Below are 19808 nucleotides of genomic sequence, written 5' to 3'. Positions count from 1 at the left end.
TATATATGTTCCTATTACCATTTTCTTAATTGTTTTGGGTTTGTTATTGTAGGTCTTTTCCTTCTCTTGTGTTTCCTGCCTAGAGAAGTTCCTTTAGCATTTGTTGTAAAGCTGGTTTGATGGTGCTGAATTCTCTTAGCTTTTGCTTGTCTGAAAAGCTTTTGATTTCTCTGTCAAATCTGAATGAGATCCTTGCTGGGTAGAATAATCTTGGTTGTCGGTTTTTCCCCTTTATCACTTTAAATGTGTCCTGCCACTCCCTTTTGGCTTGCAGAGTTTCTGCTGAAAGATCAGCTGTTAACCTATGGGGATTCCCTTGTGTGTTGTTTTTCCCTTGAGGCTTTCAATATTTTTTCTTTGTATTTAATTTTTGATAGGTTGATTAATATGTGCCTTGGCATGTTTCTCCTTGGATTCATCCTGTATGGGACTCCCTGTGCTTCCTCGACTTGATTGACTATTTCCTTTCCCATAGTAGGGAAGCTTTCAACTATAATCTCTTCAAATGTTTTCTCAGTCCCTTTCTTTTTTTTTTTCTTTTCTTTTTTTTTTTTTTTGGCTGTACGCAGGCCTCTCACTGTTGTGGTCTCTCCCGTTGCGGAGCACAGGCTCCAGACGTGCAGGCTCAGTGGCCATGGCTCACAGGCCCAGCTGCTCCGTGGGATCCTCCCGGACCGGGGCACAAACCCATGTCCCCTGTATCGGCAGGCGGACTCTCAACCACTGCGCCACCAGGGAAGCCCCTCAGTCCCTTTCTTTTTCTCTTCTTCTTCTGGAACCCCTACAATTCGAATGTTGGTGCATTTAATGTTGTCTGAGAGGTCTCTGAGACTCTCCTCAATTCTTTTCATTCTCTTTTCTTTATTCTGCTCTACTCTAATTATTTCCACTGTTTTATCTTCCAGGTCACTTATCTGTTCTTCTGCCTCATTTATTCTGCTATTGATTCCTTCTAGATATGGGTTTTTACCTTGCTCCTTCATCTGATGTGTGTTTCTCTCTCTTCTGATTTTGCTTGACTTACTATGTTTGGGGTCTCCTTTTCACAGGCTGCAGGTTCATAGTTCCCGTTTTTTTTGGTGTCCACCCCCAGTGGCTAAGGTTGGTTCAGTGGGTTGTGTAGGCTTCCTGGTGGAAGGGACGGGTGCCTGTGTTCTGGTGGATGAGGCTAGATCTTGTCTTTCTGGTGGGCAGGACCACATCTGGTGGTCTGTTTTGGGGTGTCTGTGACCTTATTATGATTTTAGGCAGCCTCTCTGCTGATGGGTGGGGTTGTGTTCCTGTCTTGCTAGTTGTTTGGCATAGGGTGTCTAGCACTGTAGCTTGCTGGTCGTTGAGTGGAGCTGGGTCTTAGCATTGAGATGGAGATCTCTGGGAGAGCTTTTGCCATTTTATATTATGTGGACCCAGGAGGTCTCTGGTGGACCAGTGGTCTAAACTCGGCTCTCCCACCTCAGAGGCACAGGCCTGGCACCTGGCCGGAGCACCAAGACCCTGTCAGCCATACTGCAGTGAAAATCTGCAATATTTTCCTCTAAGATCAGGAACAACACAAGGATGCCTCCTCTTAACTACTTCTATTCATATAGTACTGGAAGTCCTTTTTGGACAGAAAGGTCTTGCTCCTGGATTGTCATAATGACTTGATGATGATCAGTTAACCACAATTTGGCTTATTCAGGAAGTCCGGAGTGCAGTCCTGTAACAGTTATATCCTAGGGCAAGTTATTGAACTTCTCTGTATATCAATTCCTCATCTTCTTCAACTATTTTATAAAAATGTTAGCCACCCCTCTTCAGATTTATGGTTTTCAGTAACACTGTCTTGATCTCTCAAGAATGATGGTGCTGATAAAGAGTTCAGAGAAGTAATCATAAGAATGCTTGCCAGGCTTGGGAGAAGAAAGGAGGAACTCAGTGAGACCTTCAACGAAGACCTCTGAATGCAAAGGCCATACTGCCTGTGGTTTATCTTCCCGTATGTCTGTAGGTCAGAATCCAGCATGGCCTGGCTAGGTTCTCCTCAGAGTATCGTAATGCTTCTTGCTATGGTAGGCCTGAAGTCCTCTTTCCTTGTTTGCTATCAGCCAGAACCACTCTTAGCTCCTAGAGGCTGCCCACATTCCTTGCCCTGCAGTCTTCTTCATCTCCAGTTCAGAAGCCACCTAGTCTAATTCTAAACATCATGTACTTCCTAGAATTTTTTATGTATTTATTTATTTTGAAGTACACGGGCGTCTTGGAGCAGGCAAAGTTCATCTTCTTGCTATGGTAGGCCTGAAGTCCTCTTTCCTTGTTTGCTATCAGCCAGAACCACTCTTAGCTCCTAGAGGCTGCCCACATTCCTTGCCCTGCAGTCTTCTTCATCTCCAGTTCAGAAGCCACCTAGTCTAATTCTAAACATCATGTACTTCCTAGAATTTTTTATGTATTTATTTATTTTGAAGTACACGGGCCTCTCACTGCTGTGGCCTCTCCCGCGGTGGAGCACAGCCTCCGGACGCGCAGGCCCAGCGGCCACGGCCCATGGGCCCAGCCGCTCCGCGGCACGTGGGATCCTCCCAGACCGGGGCACGAACCCGCGTTCCCCGCATCGGCAGGCGGACCCCCAACCACTGCACCACCAGGGAAGCCCTACTTCCTAGAATTTTAACAAATAATGATGCTAGTTTGATTCAGGAGGGGTGCAGTTACATTTCATACCATGTCAAAGATTTGGTTTACTTTTTTCTGAAAGAACTTGAAGGGTAAAGGTAATTTCTTATACATATATTGCTAGATACCCAGCACAGGCTAGGCAAGTGGTAAAAGCAAAATAAAAGTATAGAACACATACATTATGGAGTGGTAATTTCAAATGAAGTCCTATATCAAGAATACTGTTGTCCTGTATGTTCTCAGGATATGGAAGGGAAAGGAAAGAGGTTTTGTACTGCCATGACTTATAACTCCCTCAAATCCCCATGTGCCTCTTTTGGACGGGCAGGATTCTTAGTACCTGCTCTGTTGCTTTCTTACAGGTCCTTACTGCTCACGCCTGACCAGATTAACTTCTGGATTAGTTTTCTAGCTGCTGCCATTACCAATTGCCACAAATTTATATCACCCTTATTTATCTTTAAAAATTATTATCTTAACAGCTCTGTAGGTTAGAAGTCCAACACAGGTCTCACTGGGAACAAAATCAAGATGGGGGCTGTGCTCTGTTGCTTTCTGGAGGCTCAAGGGGAGAATCCATTTCCTTGTCTTTTCCAGCTTTCAGCTTTGCCCACATTCCTTGGCTCCTGACCCCATTCCTTCATCATCAAAGCTGTTGAGTCCTTCTCATGCTGCCATCTCTCTGGTTTTCTCTTTTAATTCCCTCTTCCACTTTTGAAGACCCTTGTGGTGACATTGGGCCTACCCAGATAAATCAGAGTAATCTCCCTATCTTAAGATCAGTTGATCAGCAAATTAATTCCATCCACAACCTTAACCCCCTTTGTCTTTGAACCGAACATATTCACAAGTCCTGGGGATGAGGTGTAGATATCTGGGGAGGGCCATCCATTATTCTGCCTACTACAAACTCTTTAAATTGACAGCTCAGCTTGACCTTCTTTTCAGCCTAAAAAGCAGATATGGCTAAGAGCATGGGCTCTGGAGTCAGGCTACTTGAGTTCAGATTTTGGCTTTGCCTCTTTTTTATGAGTATCTCATCTGGTAGTGGGGATAAGAATGGTACCATCTTTATATAGAGTTTTCATGAGGATGTTAACTTTAAAAAGGAAATACCTACAAAAAAACTTCCTGGCTTAGATCTTCTTCCTCAAAGCTGTTGAGATGAAGGACGGAGAAAAGAAAGAAGGGAGGAAGGGAGGGAGGGAGGGAAAGAAAGAGAAGAGGCAGTGGGCAGTACTAAGTGTGCCTTCAGGACAGGACAGAGTCATGCAAGTTAAATACTAAATTCCCTGCAGGCTGTATTGCTTTTTCTTGTACCAGTGACATCAAGTACTTGCTTTTAAAGAAAATTTATCACTGTTTTATAGTAAATCATATCCCCTTTCAATGGAACTCGAAGGGATTATCCAAGTATCTTGCTCATACCAAATCAGAGCCTGAAATAAGTGGTTATAGTTAGAATTACTATTATTCAACACATTATTGGATTAGATCATTTTCTACTGTACTTTTCCCTTTTTTTTTTTTCATTTTACCTTTGTTCTGTTTCGCTTCATTTCCTTGAGGTTCTATCCTGCATGTGTACCCGTTTATGAAATGAACACAAAAGGTGTGTGGAGAAATGTTGGGATCAGGGGATAGGGCCGGTTTTTGTTTGTTTGTTTGTTTTAGGAATGAATGAACAAATACAGGGAAATTCTGCACTGGACAGGAAACCTTACTAACCTGAGCAGGACAGCTTGCTAACATCCCAACAAGAGTTTTGGACTGTGAGGGTATCTCAGGCCTCAGGGGATCCTGGGAATATTCTCCCAGGTAGGAGGGTGGCCAGTTTCTAGAAGAGGTTCTGAGGGAGGATGTACACCCAAAGCTAAGAATGACTGCTGTCTGAGGTGCTGACTTCACTGGGATTCCAGCCAGAACCTGAGATTTTATGTAGGCTTTGGGGATATGGAAATGGCCACTCTAATAGTTATAAGTACAGAACCCTGATTCAGACTGGTCTTAGCTTCCAAGGGTATTTATTAGCTCTAATAACTAAGAAGAATAGAATTGGATTTGTCTTTTGGCTTGGCTGGGTCCAGGTTCTCAGATGTTTTTCATCAGGACTAGAAACTCTCTCTTCCTTTCTACCCCCCGGCCCCATTTTTCTCTGTTGACTTCGTTCTCAAGCTCTTTCCCACATGGCCATATGGACACCAGCAGCTCCGGGCTTCATTATTAGTATCTTAGCCCCAGTGGAAAGAGAGCTTCTCTCTTCCAGTAGTTTCAGCAAATGTCCCAGAGCTCGCTCTCATTGACCTTTGTGGGTCACATGACAGTCACTAAGCAGATCACTGTGGCCATAAAACTTCAGCCTTAGGAAGAGGGTCAGGCCCATACAATTGAGAACGCAGAAGAGTTGCTGTCCCGGGCAAGATCAAGTTGGTGGTGTCAGAAGAAGGGGGAAGGAGTGAAAACAACCATTGCATCAGCTCTGAGGCTGACAGAGGCACTCAGCGGTGGACGTCGGGTACCAAGAAACAGTTCAAAAGAGTGGGCTTACAGATCTGCCTGGGTTCTCACCCCATGGCTGCCACTCACTGGCTGTGTGACCCAAGCCTCAGTGTCCTTATTTAGCACATGCACACAAAAGGGGTACGAAGATTTACCATGGAAGGCTGCTGAGGATATTACTGGGGTGAGATTGGGGAAATAGCTAGCACGTGCCTGCATATGATACCATGGTTAATAAACATGAGCTTTTTCTAGACTTGAATATAGAGTGTTATATAGACCTGCAGGTATCACAGGCAACATTTCTGGGCTTCCATTATAAAGCTTAGGACTGAAATCTGGGTGTTGAAATGTTAAGAGTTTCATCATTCAATGGTACAGGCTAATCATTCTTTATTTACCCTATACGGGCATGACACGTCATTTCCAACACACTTTTCCATTCGTTTCGTCTTTAATAATGACAATTTCAATAACAATAGTTAATATTCATCGAGCTCTTACCATGTGCCAGAGAATTTTCTAAGCACTTTACATAGATCATCTCATTTAATCCTCACAACCAATCTATGAAGTAAGTGCTGTAATTATCCCCGTTTTATTGAGGAGGAATTCAGGCACAGAGAGGTTAAGGTGCTCAGAGTCACACAGCTATTGGAAGAGCTGGGATTTGAACCCAAGCAGTCTGACTCCTGAGCTCACCTTCCCTGCACACCTTATTTCTCAACATATATGCACTGCCTCTCTTCAAGGTAGGGCTAATCATTTTCTAAGGGGTGGTGGAAGTTGAGTTCTTTACCCAGATCTCTCTAATATCCTTGTTATTTTTATGTTTCCTAGGTGTTTTTCCAGGTCTGACCATCTTGCCCTCCATATGAAGAGACATATCTAAAAAACCTAAAGGCCACAGTTGCCATGGCACCGGCCGTTGTCTGAAGGAAATGCCATGAGGCAGGGGGCTGGACTTCAGGCGGGGACCCATTGCCTCGCAGAAGAAAGTTCTCACTTATTAAACCTCTGTGTACACACACGCACAGACACACACAGACGCACACACGCACTCACACATAGACACACACACACGCGCACACACACACTGTCATGCACTCAGCTATATTTAAAATATATACGTCTATTCTTTATGCCTTGCCCTAGCCAGATGGTAGAAGACGAAGAAGAAGGAAACCAGGTGAACTCAGCAAGGCAGTCTGGCTGCTTACTTCAGCACTATTGGAATTATTTCCCGCTGTTGCCAATGGAAATCAAAGAAAATGGATGTGACGTCTCTGCAGGAGGACGGCAGTAAGAGGGGCTTATTTAACTTGCTTCTCAGTGCAACTTGATAGGAGAATACAACGTCTTAAAGTTGCATATGTGTAGCACTAATGTTTCTTTTTAAAATAGTTGGGGGAAAATGACCTAGAAAACCAAATTGCAGTTTGGTAGCCAAAATTAACTCTTGGTTTATTTGTCCTTTGTGTGTGAAAAGTCCTCTACTATTCCATGCATCCGACTTCCTCACGTATCTGTTGATCAGTTTTGGTTCTTCTTAGTACTCTTGGTTTATTTGTCCTTTGTGTGTGAAAAGTCCTACTATTCTGTGCGTCCGACTTCCTCACAGAACTGTTGATCAGTTTTGGTTCTTCTTAGTACTATTGAGATCTATCCAGTTGATACCAACGGCCTTAGTGGCGGCAGACTCTGGAATAACTCCTTACACCTTTCTGGCCTGCATTTCTCTAGACTTCACTCTCCAGGGAGGAGTTTTCTTTTCTTACTTTTTGACTCTCTTGCACACCATATGCACTAGGGATTCTGGAAACTTCTAGCATGACTGCAAAGTGGCCAAGAGAATAAAGTCCTTGATGATAAATCACAGTATATCCCTTGAGCCTCACCTTATTGCCAGTGCTAGATTTTTTCTTTTTAATCTCTGTTTTTTGCTAACGAAAACTTGAAAAGCTTATTTGGAAGCTTAAATGTTTTATCTTTTCTCCATGGACTAAACCTCTCCAGGACTCTCTCTCGGCACCTGGATGTCCAGCTCTCGAAGCAGCCAATCAGATGGGACATCACACTTTTCTCATCCCCCTTGAGGCATCCTGACCTCAGCTTACAGTGATCAACCCTGTGCTGTATGTCATTGCTACCCTATAACCAGTTTCAGCATAGATGTTGCTAGTCTCAAAGGGCAGCTGCATATTTAACCTAACTCTGGGTTACAACCTGACAAAAAGCCAAAAATATCACTCTTTCCAGGAGTGGGGAGAACAGAGGATGCTTCCCAAGTCTAGTGACTTCAAAAACCATCACCCTTTCTTCCTCTCTCATACCCACTGAGTCCTATCACCCCACTTGTTAAAACACACAGTTCAAAATGCCATTGTGGGAATGAAGGGTGGACATTTAAAGAAAGGGTTGAGATATTTCTCTCATGCTCTGTCTAAAAAGAGAGACATATTTCTGATTTTTTTTTTTTTTTTGGCTAGGCCCACCATGACTTGTGACCTAGAGCACCTGGGATCAACAGAGGCCTCACTCTTACTCTGCAAGCTGACGCCGAGGGGGTTACATGCCTCACTTTCCATCCCACACACACAATCCAATATCGGCCTCCATCTACCCGCATTCTTAGCTAGCTGGCACTGGCCTCAACTCCAAAGACTGCCTTTAGGACCATTAAATGGCCTATGCAAGCAAGCGGGGTGGTTTTAGGGCAGATTGTATATTTTGTATATTCTGGGACCATCCCTTCAAGACACGTCTAAAAAAACAAAAATGGCATTTGGTCCACCCATGGTTGCTGCTCCTTCATACCAGCTGGCTCCCCTCCTGCCCTCCTTGACTGTTTGACTCATTGACTGTTAAAATGCCACCCCATACCTATTTGGGATGCAAAAGTGAAGTCTTTGAAAGGAAATAATAATGTAAGAAACACAGATACATTTATGACAGCAACCTTCAAGATCCTTGGCATTTGGTTTCTCAGCTTTCTGCAAACTTTGATTTCACTGAAATGTTGAAACTACTCGTCTGAGGGCAAAGGAGCCTCCTTATCACAAATGCTGTAGCTGCCAATTGGACACTTGGGGCATTCTGAGGTCTGGCCCTTAAAGTTTTCCTTCCCTTTTTCCTTTTTTCAACTTAGACCAAAAAAAAAGAAAAAAAAAAAAAAAAAGAAAAATGAAACAAACAAAAAAAAACAGCAAAAAAAGAAAAACCACCCTAAACACACATACACACAAAATCTGCCCATTTGCCAGAGGCAATTATGTATATGTTAGTAGGAGGGTATTTTAAAAAATCAGTTTTATTCCAAAGATTTAAAACTAGACATGACTTAGAAACCATTTCTGGAGCACTGCTTGCTGACAATCTCATAGTTCTCGACTGCATTCGAGTGCATTTGTAGCCAGTCCATCAGGGCGGACCATGGGATTACATTTGAATGTGTGGTGCATCCTTTCTCGATGAAGGATGTGTGAGGGACCTTGACCCTCAGCTGTATTAGACTGTAGCGCCTCCAGTCAGTGCACTAGATGAAACTTTAGACACCCCAGGTTTTGTTGGTTCGTTGATTTCCCTTTCTAGAGCAGCCTCCAGCATGACTGCACGCACACACCAGTGATGGCGTTAGCCATGGCTGCCACGATTTACAAACGTTCTCTCCCCGGCTGGAGTTGCTCTTGCCTCTCGAAATGCTATTATTATTAAGGGTTTATAATACTTAATTTAATTTTTGAACTGACCAATGCAAGGCTGTATTAAAAAGAAAGTTTAAAAAAAATGCAAAAGAGTAATCATTGCTTGCTCACTCCCCGTTGTCACCTGTGGTCTTGAAAAGATCTCATTTGAACGTGTCAGAACAAAGGGCATTTGGTCTCCATCAGCGTCTGAAATGCTCGGCAGTTTCTCTCTCTTTTGTATCAGTGAGGTCCTTTGTAATCTGCTCCTGACCCTTCTCTGAGCAGGCTGCACTGAACCTCGATGGTGGGGCTGGCTTGCTTGCTTCAGGTATTTGTTGACTGTGAGAATTGGCCTGAGAATTTGGTGGGCGCTAAGTGTATGGCTTTGAAACTGTTCTTCTCTAGCCCGATTGACACCTCTGAAAGATAACCAGCCCTGTCCGTGGTGGGTGGGGTGGGGGGCAGTAGCCCCAATCATTTTGGAAATGGATTTGTGATCAAGTGTCCATCATCTCTGAAATGGCAGAGATGGTTGGAAAGAGCCTGCTGGCGTGAACAGGCTTTCCCAAGAAATAACCTGAAGCTAGTTTGCTTCCGAGAGGACAGGTTATTTAGAACAGTGCTTTAATGGACCTTTGAAATACAGTAAACCGCTTTCTCGTTTAAATTGTTACCTCCCAACATTCCAGGGGATCTCAAATTTGAAAGGAAAAACCTGGCATGGTGTTTCTTGTGGTTGTCCTCTCAAGCTCGGTTTATCCAGGGTTCAGAGTTTGACGTATAGCAAAAGAGTGTTTCGAAGCCATTGACGGTTTTCTTTATTTCAGTTTGTGCTTCTTTCTCCTACCACACGGCTGTAAGTCAAAGATGTGGAAACCTGAAATTATAATGCTGCTCCTGGCTACTGGCCTCCTGCCCCATTGATGGTTCATTGCCCAGCTTAATGCCTGGTGGTGATGAATATTATGTCCAGAAAAAGAGATGTTTGGATTCCATGACAGAGCTGCATTTTATAAAAATATCGGAGACCCCCAAAATGAACTTCATGCTGACCATTTCCTTCTCCTCTCTGTGCTCTCCCTTGCAAAGCCCTTCAAGTATCCCCTCCCCTCCCCTCCTGCACCTCTTGTGCCCTTTTTACATCTTTGATAGCCTGATGATAACAGGGTAAAAAAAAGACAGCCAACCTCACGCATGATTAGCAGAACTGATTCCTATGTTTTAAAAACTCTTCTTTGAAACTAGAAGCCAGAGAAGATTTTTTTTTTAAGGATTTCAGTTCGAGATAAGCTTCCAGATTAGCCATGTCTACTTGCATCAAAGGGGAAATAAATGGGACTTTCAGGGCGGCTCAGCCAGTGCATTCAGAACATTCTGCCTGTAGCCCCAACTCCTGAATTCTACGGCAAAGTCAAAAGAAATGAACTCAAATGGCAAGAACAACAAATCTTAGTGATGAGTTTTATTGGTTCAAAATGGTTTCCTCTATGGAAGTCACTTCATAAAATATAAAATATAGTGCAAAGTGCTTTTGGCTTTTCTTTTGCATGAGTTGGTTTTAGGAGAAGGAAGAAGGTTGGGAAAGTCAGAGATGCAACATATTTAACTACAAAAATCAGGTTCATTGTTTCTTTTTTAAAAAAATCTTATGAGGGCCAGCATTTCTGGCCGCAGTTTTGCACCCAGATCTTTGCCAAAGTGAAAATTCGTTAAGTAGAACCTGGTTGAAATCTACTTGCGGAAGCTTCCTCTGGCATCTTCCGGAAGTGGCCACTGCCAAGTGTGGGGTGGAGGGGGGAGGAGAGAATTTGCATTCCGGGTCTGGATTACATTTCGGTAAACATGGTGATATCTCAGTTTGAAAAGGGGCTGGCCTGAGTGTACATCGATGCCTCTTTGATGGCCTACTTTCCTCAATGAGGATCTTTGGGAAGACTTGAGACGGAACAACGAAAATGTGTCAAAGGAAGCAAAAACTGCTTGTAAATGTGAGATCCCATGACGAACTGCCTGAGGCTTCAGGGTTTTCTCTTGCTTTTAACACTCGCTTAAATCTCCTCTGTTGATTCCTAATAGATCCTGGAAAAGGGAAAACTAAAGCTGCAATTAACTTTCTTCCATGCACCCTTCCAATATAGTACTGTATTCTTCAGGTGTTTTGCATTTACGTATAAGTCCTCGGGAAACAGGTATCAAAAACGGAGAGAGAAATCCTAGGCCGTCACTTCACAAATATTCCAAACGAGATACTCTTTTCAAACAGGGCTCCCTCTCAGCAGTCACGAGGGAAGGTTGATGTGTTCTTTGTTGGGGACTGTTTATACAATTTTTTTCAACTGTGAGCTTTGGAATCGTAAACTGCTTTGACTCCAGCTTCTGTCTACTGCCATAAAATGCACCCCACGTCAGAATAATGAGGGTGGTATGTGTGCACGCAGCTAGACACGTGTGCATGTGTACCTAATGTACCTTCGCAGAAGGAAAACAGTTAGGCTACTGACGTTTACGAGGAGTAGCCACCAGTGCCTAATATCTTTTGGGGGGGATGGATGCTTATAATTGCCAGTATATTGAAAACACACTGGGAGTTCCACATAGAGGGGAGGGGCTGAGGGTGGGGAGAGGGGACATTTTAATCCTAGGCCTTTGGACCCGAGGCAGAATGATTTCTGCAAATCTAGGTGCCGAAAGGCTCTGGGGCTCACTGGCTGGTCCTCAACCTTTTTGTTTTCGTTTTTCTCAGCATGCATTTTCTATCTAAACCCAGACTTAGTTGAATTTCTTGATCTTTCACTTCTGCTTCATTCCAGGGAGGAAAAATACACCTGTTACGGCCAAGATCTCCTTGCTAACACAGAGGCAAAAATAAATGTTTAATGTTTTTGAAGCCTCCCCCTTCCTTTCCATAAATGCCCCCCAAACTCCTTCTCTCCTGTCACCCTCCCTCCTCCTACCGTGCAACCTCCCAGCCACTGCCACTTTTCTTTCAACTCTCTACCATGCTCGTAACAGTTGCTTGAAGAACTTTATTTTTGCACTGTATATTTTTTTTTTTGCCAGACGTGTCTAACAAGTGTGTTTGGAGAGACCTACTCCCAGCCCTACCCCTCCCACACCTCCCTCGGTCACATGCTCTCTCTCAGGCCTTCTCTGGTATTTATAATATATCACAGAAGTACCCAGTCTTATAGCCCTCGGTTATGCCTTTTTTTGACATTTTATTTTTTTTAAGCTTTTTATATATATATATAAATATATTACTTTGTCAAGTTTTTTTGCTGTACAAAAGTCTTAAGATTTAAAACTATTATTTGTATTATATGATGGTGGTATGTTAATGTTACAAAATTATTAATGAAGAAAAAATTTATTTTTGTTACTGGTCTGTTTCATAATTCTTTTTTAAATTGGTATATTGTAAGATATCTATGCAAAAAATGTTATGTGACGCATTTTTATTTAAGAATGTAATATGTGTAATAAACAGTAGAATGTGTTTGGCCTTGGAATGCCTTACTGTATTTCTCCTTAGCTTATCTCACCAGGGAGAAAAAAAAATCCTCAAAGAGATCCAAATGGGTCCTTATACACCTCATGAGAGTTTTCTTTCTCAGAGAGAAAAAGGGAAGGCAAAAGATTGTATTAGGTCATTTTTCTTCATTTGGGAGGCTGTTGGGTGTGTGTGTGTGTGTGTGTGTGTGTATTTTATGGTTTCAGTGAGGTAGCTCAGAGCCCAGATAAGAAGGTACACTAAAGACAGTTTATTTCTTTAAGGGGAGGTAGAGAGCAAACGGTTGGAGGTTATGAAAAGCAATATTTTAGAACGAGGTGGATTGTGGGATGTTATTTGTTTAGGGGGTTAGGAGCAGCTTATTGCAAGCAGTTTATTTGGTGAGGGAAGGGGAAAGTTTGTTCTGGGGTAGCATTAAATGGAGCAGCTTTGGAAAGGGTAACTTGAAGCAGTTGGTGGAGGAGAGAAGAAGGCACATGTGAGAAGGAATAATTGAGGTGAGGGGTTGAGGAATCAATTTATAGGAGTTTGGTGACAAAGTGGGGAAGAGAAGGGTAACCAGAGGCAGAGCCATGTGGGTGGCTAGGCGTAAGTACGAGAAGGTAGATGCAGATATAAGCAGCCGCAAACACTGACGAGAGGGAGATGGAAGGCCTAGGGAAAATTCTCAGAACTGAAGAGAACACTTACTAAAACCTTCTCTTCCCCACACGACTTCCAGGAAAGAACATCCAAGTAAGCAGAAAGGTAGAGAACCTAACTGGTGTTACAATCCCAGCACCCCTTGCAGGGCGGATCTCCGAGAAAAGTGGTATCATCAACTGGGAGCAACAAGCGAACACGTTTGTCACCTACACTGGACACAGTGCTACTCAAGCTTTCTTTTCACGCTTTGGACTTAGGGAAACGGATACAGTGGTGAATCACTTCCATCCCTCCTCAGACAAATGTGACGAGAAACTTTTCGATCAATTTTCACATTAAAGATCGTGACTATGGCGACCAAACTTGCTGCCTGGGCACATGCATATCTCTGAACAGGAAAACGGGTGTGAGGAGTGTTGCAGTGGGCTGGGAAGGGAGGCTGAGTGCCTGTGGCCTCACCCTAATAAAACTTAAGGGAAAGAGAACAGTAGATGCGTCAGGGGCCAGGAAAATGGTTTTGAAAGTTGTAAAGATCTGCGGCCACATCTTTCAAGTAAGCAAGTGAGCTGGGCAAAAGGGCAACCCAAAGCCAGCTGACGAGAAGCTACAGGCTCCAGTGGGAAGAGCACCAGCCCTGGAGTCCACAGCCCCACCTCCTGGTCCCTGGTCATTTAGTAGATCCATGCCTAGCGGAGTAATTTAACCATCTCATAACCAACGTCATTGGCTTAGAAGTTTCTTTGCGCGAGGAAGGATAAGGTAGTTCTGCAGTGTTACTTAGAGCACGGCTTATTTTTCCGTAAGAATAAGCCTGACATGTCAAAGCATATCAAATTGAACATTTTAGGTGGGGGACAACCTACACCCCGCTGAGATGATAAGAGGGGAAGCTGGTAAGTCTAATCTTTTTGCCATAAGGAAAGGAGATGGTTTACATAAGTGAATATTCTAGATGACTGAAGCTTCCACATTTAGAGACATAACTTTTGTTTAAAATATGTCTAAAAATACATTACCCACTTCACAATTTTTCTTGCATCCGTTTTTGCCATGTAACATAATTCAGGGATGATTCCAGACTGTCAGGTTGTCTGACCCCCAAACTAAATGACTCCAGTCTTTACCCCGAGTGACTCTACTTCCTCTGCTGTGTCCTCCCTATTTGCAAGTTGCAAGTTCTTTGTGTTGCGTTCCAGCAATATTTATCTCCTCGTCAACTCACAGATCAGAGAAGCAAGATTGGCCACTTAGTAAGTGCAAAATATAACTATAATTCTAGTTCAACAGGCAGTAGTCAGAAAGTGTAACCTGGGTAACCTAGGGGAGTAAAGTGCATAGGCTTTGTGACAGCTCTAATCTGAGGTTATGTATCCGATTGGAAATTCTGTGCTAATGGAAAGGAACCTTGTAAAAAGCAGAGCTCGGTGGAATTGATAAATAATTAATTATAGCTAGATCATCTTCCACTTTGGATTATAGGTTTAGAAGGGGAGACGGTTAAAACTTTTAGCTGAAATGAGATTTTGAGGTGACTGGTGAATGATGATGGTTTTTTGGGTTACCCATGATAAGCCAATTTGTGATTCCTTCTTCAACACTAAACATTTTATCCCAGCTGTTCAAAACTATCAGTACTGACTGGCTTGAACGTCAATTCAACCTATTGTTTTCTTAAAATTCTGCCTGATCTTAAAATTAACATAATTATACCTACCACCCCACTACATTTAAAAATACGGAAATGACAAAAAAGCTACAAGGTTGGGGAAGAGCAAGATTTGTTTGATTAGAATTTTCCCTTCGTGTACACTGCATTTGATCCGTCCAGCAAGACTGCATAGTAATAGAATAGGTATCGTTCACAACCATGACCCTTTGCCTTCACAAATAGAGAAACTGGGACTGAAAGAGGGCATGTGACTTTGTGAAGGCCCAGGGGACACAGTAAGTGACAGCGCTGGCTCGTAGGTCCCCTGACTCTGGACTTTCCTCTACCCCTCACTGCTCCTTGGTGACCCAGGAGCCAGCTTGATGCTTATGTGTGTCTATCAATAACATCACCATTGACAACACTGACTTTATTTCCCAATTTCCTTACCTTTAGTCACAGATGGTAACCTATAATAGAGATAAAGCATCACTTGCTAGAATTGGAAGGGATCTTGGAGATCTCCTTCAATGCACCATTGTACTTGGACTATACTGGGGCTCAGAGAGGTGGCAACGTGCCCAATGTCATACAGCATGTCCTTTGCAGAACAGGAGTCAACCCAGGGTTGTTGATATGCAGTAATGCTCAACCGGTCTTGATGTTGTTTCTTAAACTTCAGTCACTTGAGTATGGGAGTATGGCCCTCAAGATTCTTGTGATATCTTTGCTCTAATACTTCCTTAATATTTTTCTTTAAATTGACCCACTTTTGGGGCTTCCCTGGTGGCACAGTGGTTGCGCGTCCGCCTGCCGATGCAGGGGCTTTGCAGAACAGGAGTCAACCCAGGGTTGTTGATATGCAGTAATGCTCAACCGGTCTTGATGTTGTTTCTTAAACTTCAGTCACTTGAGTATGGGAGTATGGCCCTCAAGATTCTTGTGATATCTTTGCTCTAATACTTCCTTAATATTTTTCTTTAAATTGACCCACTTTTAAAAATCTTAAATACCTGTTTTAGCTTTGTCCTAAGCAAAAATTTCCTGAACCCACTGATTTGACTGTTTCCTCTTTAAATATAAATGAAAATAAATGTACAATTCAAAGTAAAAACACACATAATTGTGTTACATTGAAAGACTCAATTACTCTTGGTGGTATTGGAGAGGCATCCTTCTGTGCCATTCTCTAAAATCTTTTCTGTACCATTTCTCTTTAGCTAATTATTTAGTCCATATGATGCTCCTTGGAGCACATTTCAAATTGAATCTAAAACTAAGTGCATGTGAAAATTTAATAAAGACTGATTTGATGACTGGGAAGTTACTTAAGGACCCAGAGGTCTCTTAGGAGGAAGAAGATAATGCAGCCGTGAGTGGAGTGAGCGTGCATTCTCTGCCTTGCTTTCCCATCCTCGGAACACCCATCTTCCCTCAGGGTAAGACACTCTCAGTGGATGGGCTCATGACCAGGTCATGCCATTATTCTGGGAATGGAGCTCTGAACATTGGGCGCTGACTGCATCAAGGAAATCACCCTTTCCTTGTGTCCCCCCAATCAACAATCAATGCCTAGAAACAAATGCATGCTCTGAAACATGGCATCAAAAGATGTGTTCACCCTCACGGCATGTTTCCTGGGATCCGCAGCCCACCACCTGTACATGCACACATACACACAACTCAGCCCCCAAAATATTCTTCCAACCAGCTTCCAGGCACCTGATATTCTACTAGTAAATTATTTTTTTTTGCCTAAACACTTCCCTATTTTAAAACTTCAACTAGCCAGGAAGAGGTAACTCTATACTTTATCCATGATGTGTATCTTAATGTGAATGAGTGTATTCCAACCTTTCACAAGAAAAGACTTTAAGTGCAAGGAAGATGAGAGACATGGGGAGTATGGATAGGAAAGTAGGGGGCTAACTTCAGGCCTCAGGAAGGGGGAGGGGTAAGGAGTCAGGCAGGCAGTTCTTTGCCCGTCACTGTGGAGCCACAGTGTAGGCAAATGACTTCATAAAGGGACCGAAGCAAAGAACAGCCCCATCTGAGCGACTTCCAAGGAGGTAGCTGATCAGGTTAAGTCCCAGGAAACTTCTCCTGAAATGTGTTGAGATGGACCTTCTCTGGGTCTTTTCTAAGATAAGACCTCTGGTGGTAACTCTTTGGGGACAGTGCGTTTTGATTTTGTTGCTTTTGACGCAATCCTCTCAGTTGGCCTTGGCAGCTCATGCCCTGTGCTAAGATGGTCCCCGGCAGAGGTCCTAACCAGGGCATAGGAATGCCAGCCTGTTACTAGGACCTAACAACTTACCCACTTTGGGCTTAAGACCCCAGACTGGGCCCTGACCTTGGCTTCTGAGACACCAATGACACCCTCTCTGGGTCAAGTCCTATTTGTTTCTTAAACCTTTGCCACCTTTATGCCATTGAAGTTCATCCTTCAAGCACAAGTCCCCTGGGACTGAGAGCTTGGAGGAGCCCATGTGAGTCTGCTGTCTGTCAGCAAAGACCCTTGAGCTAAGCTCAGTTTTACATCCATATTTTATCAACTGAAGGAGAAGAAAGAATTCATGTCACAGTTGGAGAATATGGGCTTTTCTATATTCTGAGGAAGCTATTCTAAAAATAGGCCTGTGGAAGACCTAGCAGGGAAAAATAGGAGCAAAGAAGGAATTTTAAAAATGATTGTGAAAGCTCTTCCTGTAAATGTACAGATACAGATTCCTGCTTATCTCCTTCCTCTGACCCACAGCACCCCAGGGATGAGGCAGGTAGCTCAGGGAACAGGAAGAGAATTGCCATAAATCTGAGCTAATTTGGAAAGGGAAGGAAGAAGCAGATACTCAGCAATCAATAGAGCGACGATTTGTTTTGTGGTAAATGTTTACGGCTCTGTTGCTGGAATGAAATCCTGCTGCATCAGAACATGGACCATTAGAGGTGAAATGAGTTCACCTAATGCCCTCGGTGTGTAATTGGTATGCATCCCTCCTCCACGTACCGCAGCCCAGAGTCCCTGGCTTCCAACTAGAGAAAAGATTTTAGATGATTCTTGACATCCTCTTTACCTTTTTATTACTTCAGGATTCCCAAGAAAGAGAGAAAAATGACCGATGTCTCTTTCCTTAGCCCATGCTTGCAGAACGGGATGTACAAATGGCACTTAACGTTTCCTTCCACTCCTGAAAGTGCTGTTGGGGAGAAACGAGGAAATGAAAACAATGAGAACAGGGGCTGGTTTGTTCCTCCACTGACTAAACTCAAGGAGTGATGCCTTGCTCAGCCGCAGAGGGGAAAAGAAGCAACGCTTGTGTTTCCTTGTCATGCAAAGGGGAGGGTGTGAAAAATGCTTGACTGAAAGCGGAGTGCACTAATTGATTGTTAATGACTACGCAACCCTAAATGTCTGGAATTTGGTTTAGATTCAATGTAATTTGACATTTGCCAACCATTATTAAATCCCTTTGATGCTCTCCCTGTGCAGCAGTGATGAGCAGCTGATTGGCTCTTGGGGTTGAAAATGAGGCTGGCTGGGCACTGAGTCAATGGGGTATCTGGAAGGCAGCCACCTTCACCCAACTCCCCTCAGCTTCACCAGCCTCACAAGCGCTGGCGTTCCCAGTGTCTTGTCTTCTCCATCCCCTTCCTCTCTCTGCAGGCTCTCTTCTCTTCCGTTTCCCCTCATTCTCCAGGTCATATTTCCTTTCCAGCTCCAGTTCACCTGCCCCTTTAAAAGCAAACCATCCTCTGCTCCATCGGTTTCTCTAACTCAAAAGCCACCCTCTCTTTGAAGAGCACAAAAAATTATTACAATTGCATCATGATGCAAGGATTAATAAAAAAGTTTCAGGAGGATTTCATGAAAACCCATTGTGCGAAAAATAGTCCCTGAGAGAATCTGAGAGTCCTTGCCTCCCTCATGTTTCATTTCTGTTTTCCTTTGCCTGTTTGCTCGTCCTTCCACAAACAAGTTTCTCTGCTTCCTCATCCGTTGTATACTGTCCAACGTACCTTTCACCAGAGCCACCCCCGAATAACTCCCTTAGTTCCAGCCTCTGCAGAACCCATCTCCTGGCTCCCCACAGGAACTGACTTAGTCTCAGGGTCCCAATTCAAATTTCCCATGAGAAAGAATTTCATTGGCCAGGCTCCAGTCTAGGGCTCATCACTGGTTGAATCAGCTGTTGCTGGGGGCGGGGCGGGGGGGGGGGGAGGGCGTGGGCGGGACGTACCTTTCACCAGAGCCACCCCCGAATAACTCCCTTAGTTCCAGCCTCTGCAGAACCCATCTCCTGGCTCCCCACAGGAACTGACTTAGTCTCAGGGTCCCAATTCAAATTTCCCATGAGAAAGAATTTCATTGGCCAGGCTCCAGTCTAGGGCTCATCACTGGTTGAATCAGCTGTTGCTGGGGGCGGGGCGGGGGGGGGGAGGGCGTGGGCGGGGAAGTGGGGAGCAGGGGTAAGGCAAGTAAAGTTCATTTTTCCAGAGCTGAGAGGGGGAAGGAGGAAAAGATGGCAGCCCCCGTGCAATGTCCAAGAGCCAACCTCTTCATACTGGGGTCAACTATCTTGGAATATCCAACATGGCCTTGCCAATAGTTCTATTTCTATGTTCATAACTTTTAATATACTCCAACACTTGCACTGACCCACTTACTTTACCAGAACCAATTCCCCATCCACACTTCTGCTACATCTCCTTTCAAAGGATTTAGGAGGAGGAAAAAAAATCAGAAAACATTTTAAGGTAGATCCATGAGAATCAAGAGAAGAGCTGCGGCAATGAGAGAAAAAACACATAATTCCATTACAGTAAGGACAAAGTGGAATTTCCTTATCCATCCATCTCTGAAGCAGCATGAAAGGGGTTCAGGCAGAAAGGACAGTGGAGGAGGGAGTCAGGAAACATTTTCCTAGTTCTAACTATGCCTCCCGAGGGCTGTGTGACCTGAGGCAAATCACTTAACTTTTCTGGGCCTCTCTTTTCCTTTCTTGAAAATTAAGAAGAATAAATTAGATGAATCTTAAGTCCTTTCCTCTTCTTCAATTCTGTGATAATATAACTTCAAGAAATATTTGATACAGAAATCATAGAACAGCAAAAGAATTCGAATGGTTTCAAAGAACTATTCGTCTTTCCATTCATTCTTTTA

The 19808-nt window shown here is 43.6% G+C and overlaps 1 protein-coding gene across 4 annotated transcripts in view; it reads left to right on the top strand.

The window, feature by feature from the left end:
- Positions 1-10107, top strand: part of KLF7 (KLF transcription factor 7) — a 111082-nt gene extending 100975 nt beyond the window's left edge. For 3 of the 4 annotated variants that reach the window (XM_028481286.2, XM_055089725.1, XM_024124460.3), the window contains one exon: positions 5998-6644. In XM_028481286.2, the coding sequence (XP_028337087.1) occupies positions 5998-6049 (52 nt within the window). In that variant the 3' untranslated portion in view covers positions 6050-6644. Of the gene's footprint in view, positions 1-5997; positions 6645-7646 lie in introns of those variants that run through there. The other variant, XR_008619084.1, reaches the window with a different exon arrangement.
- Positions 10108-19808: the final 9701 nt, after the last annotated feature.

Source organism: Physeter macrocephalus, chromosome 2, assembly GCF_002837175.3.
Source record: "Physeter macrocephalus isolate SW-GA chromosome 2, ASM283717v5, whole genome shotgun sequence".
In the NCBI taxonomy this organism is placed as follows: domain Eukaryota; kingdom Metazoa; phylum Chordata; class Mammalia; order Artiodactyla; family Physeteridae; genus Physeter; species Physeter macrocephalus.
This window is presented reverse-complemented; position numbering and strand designations above follow the sequence as displayed.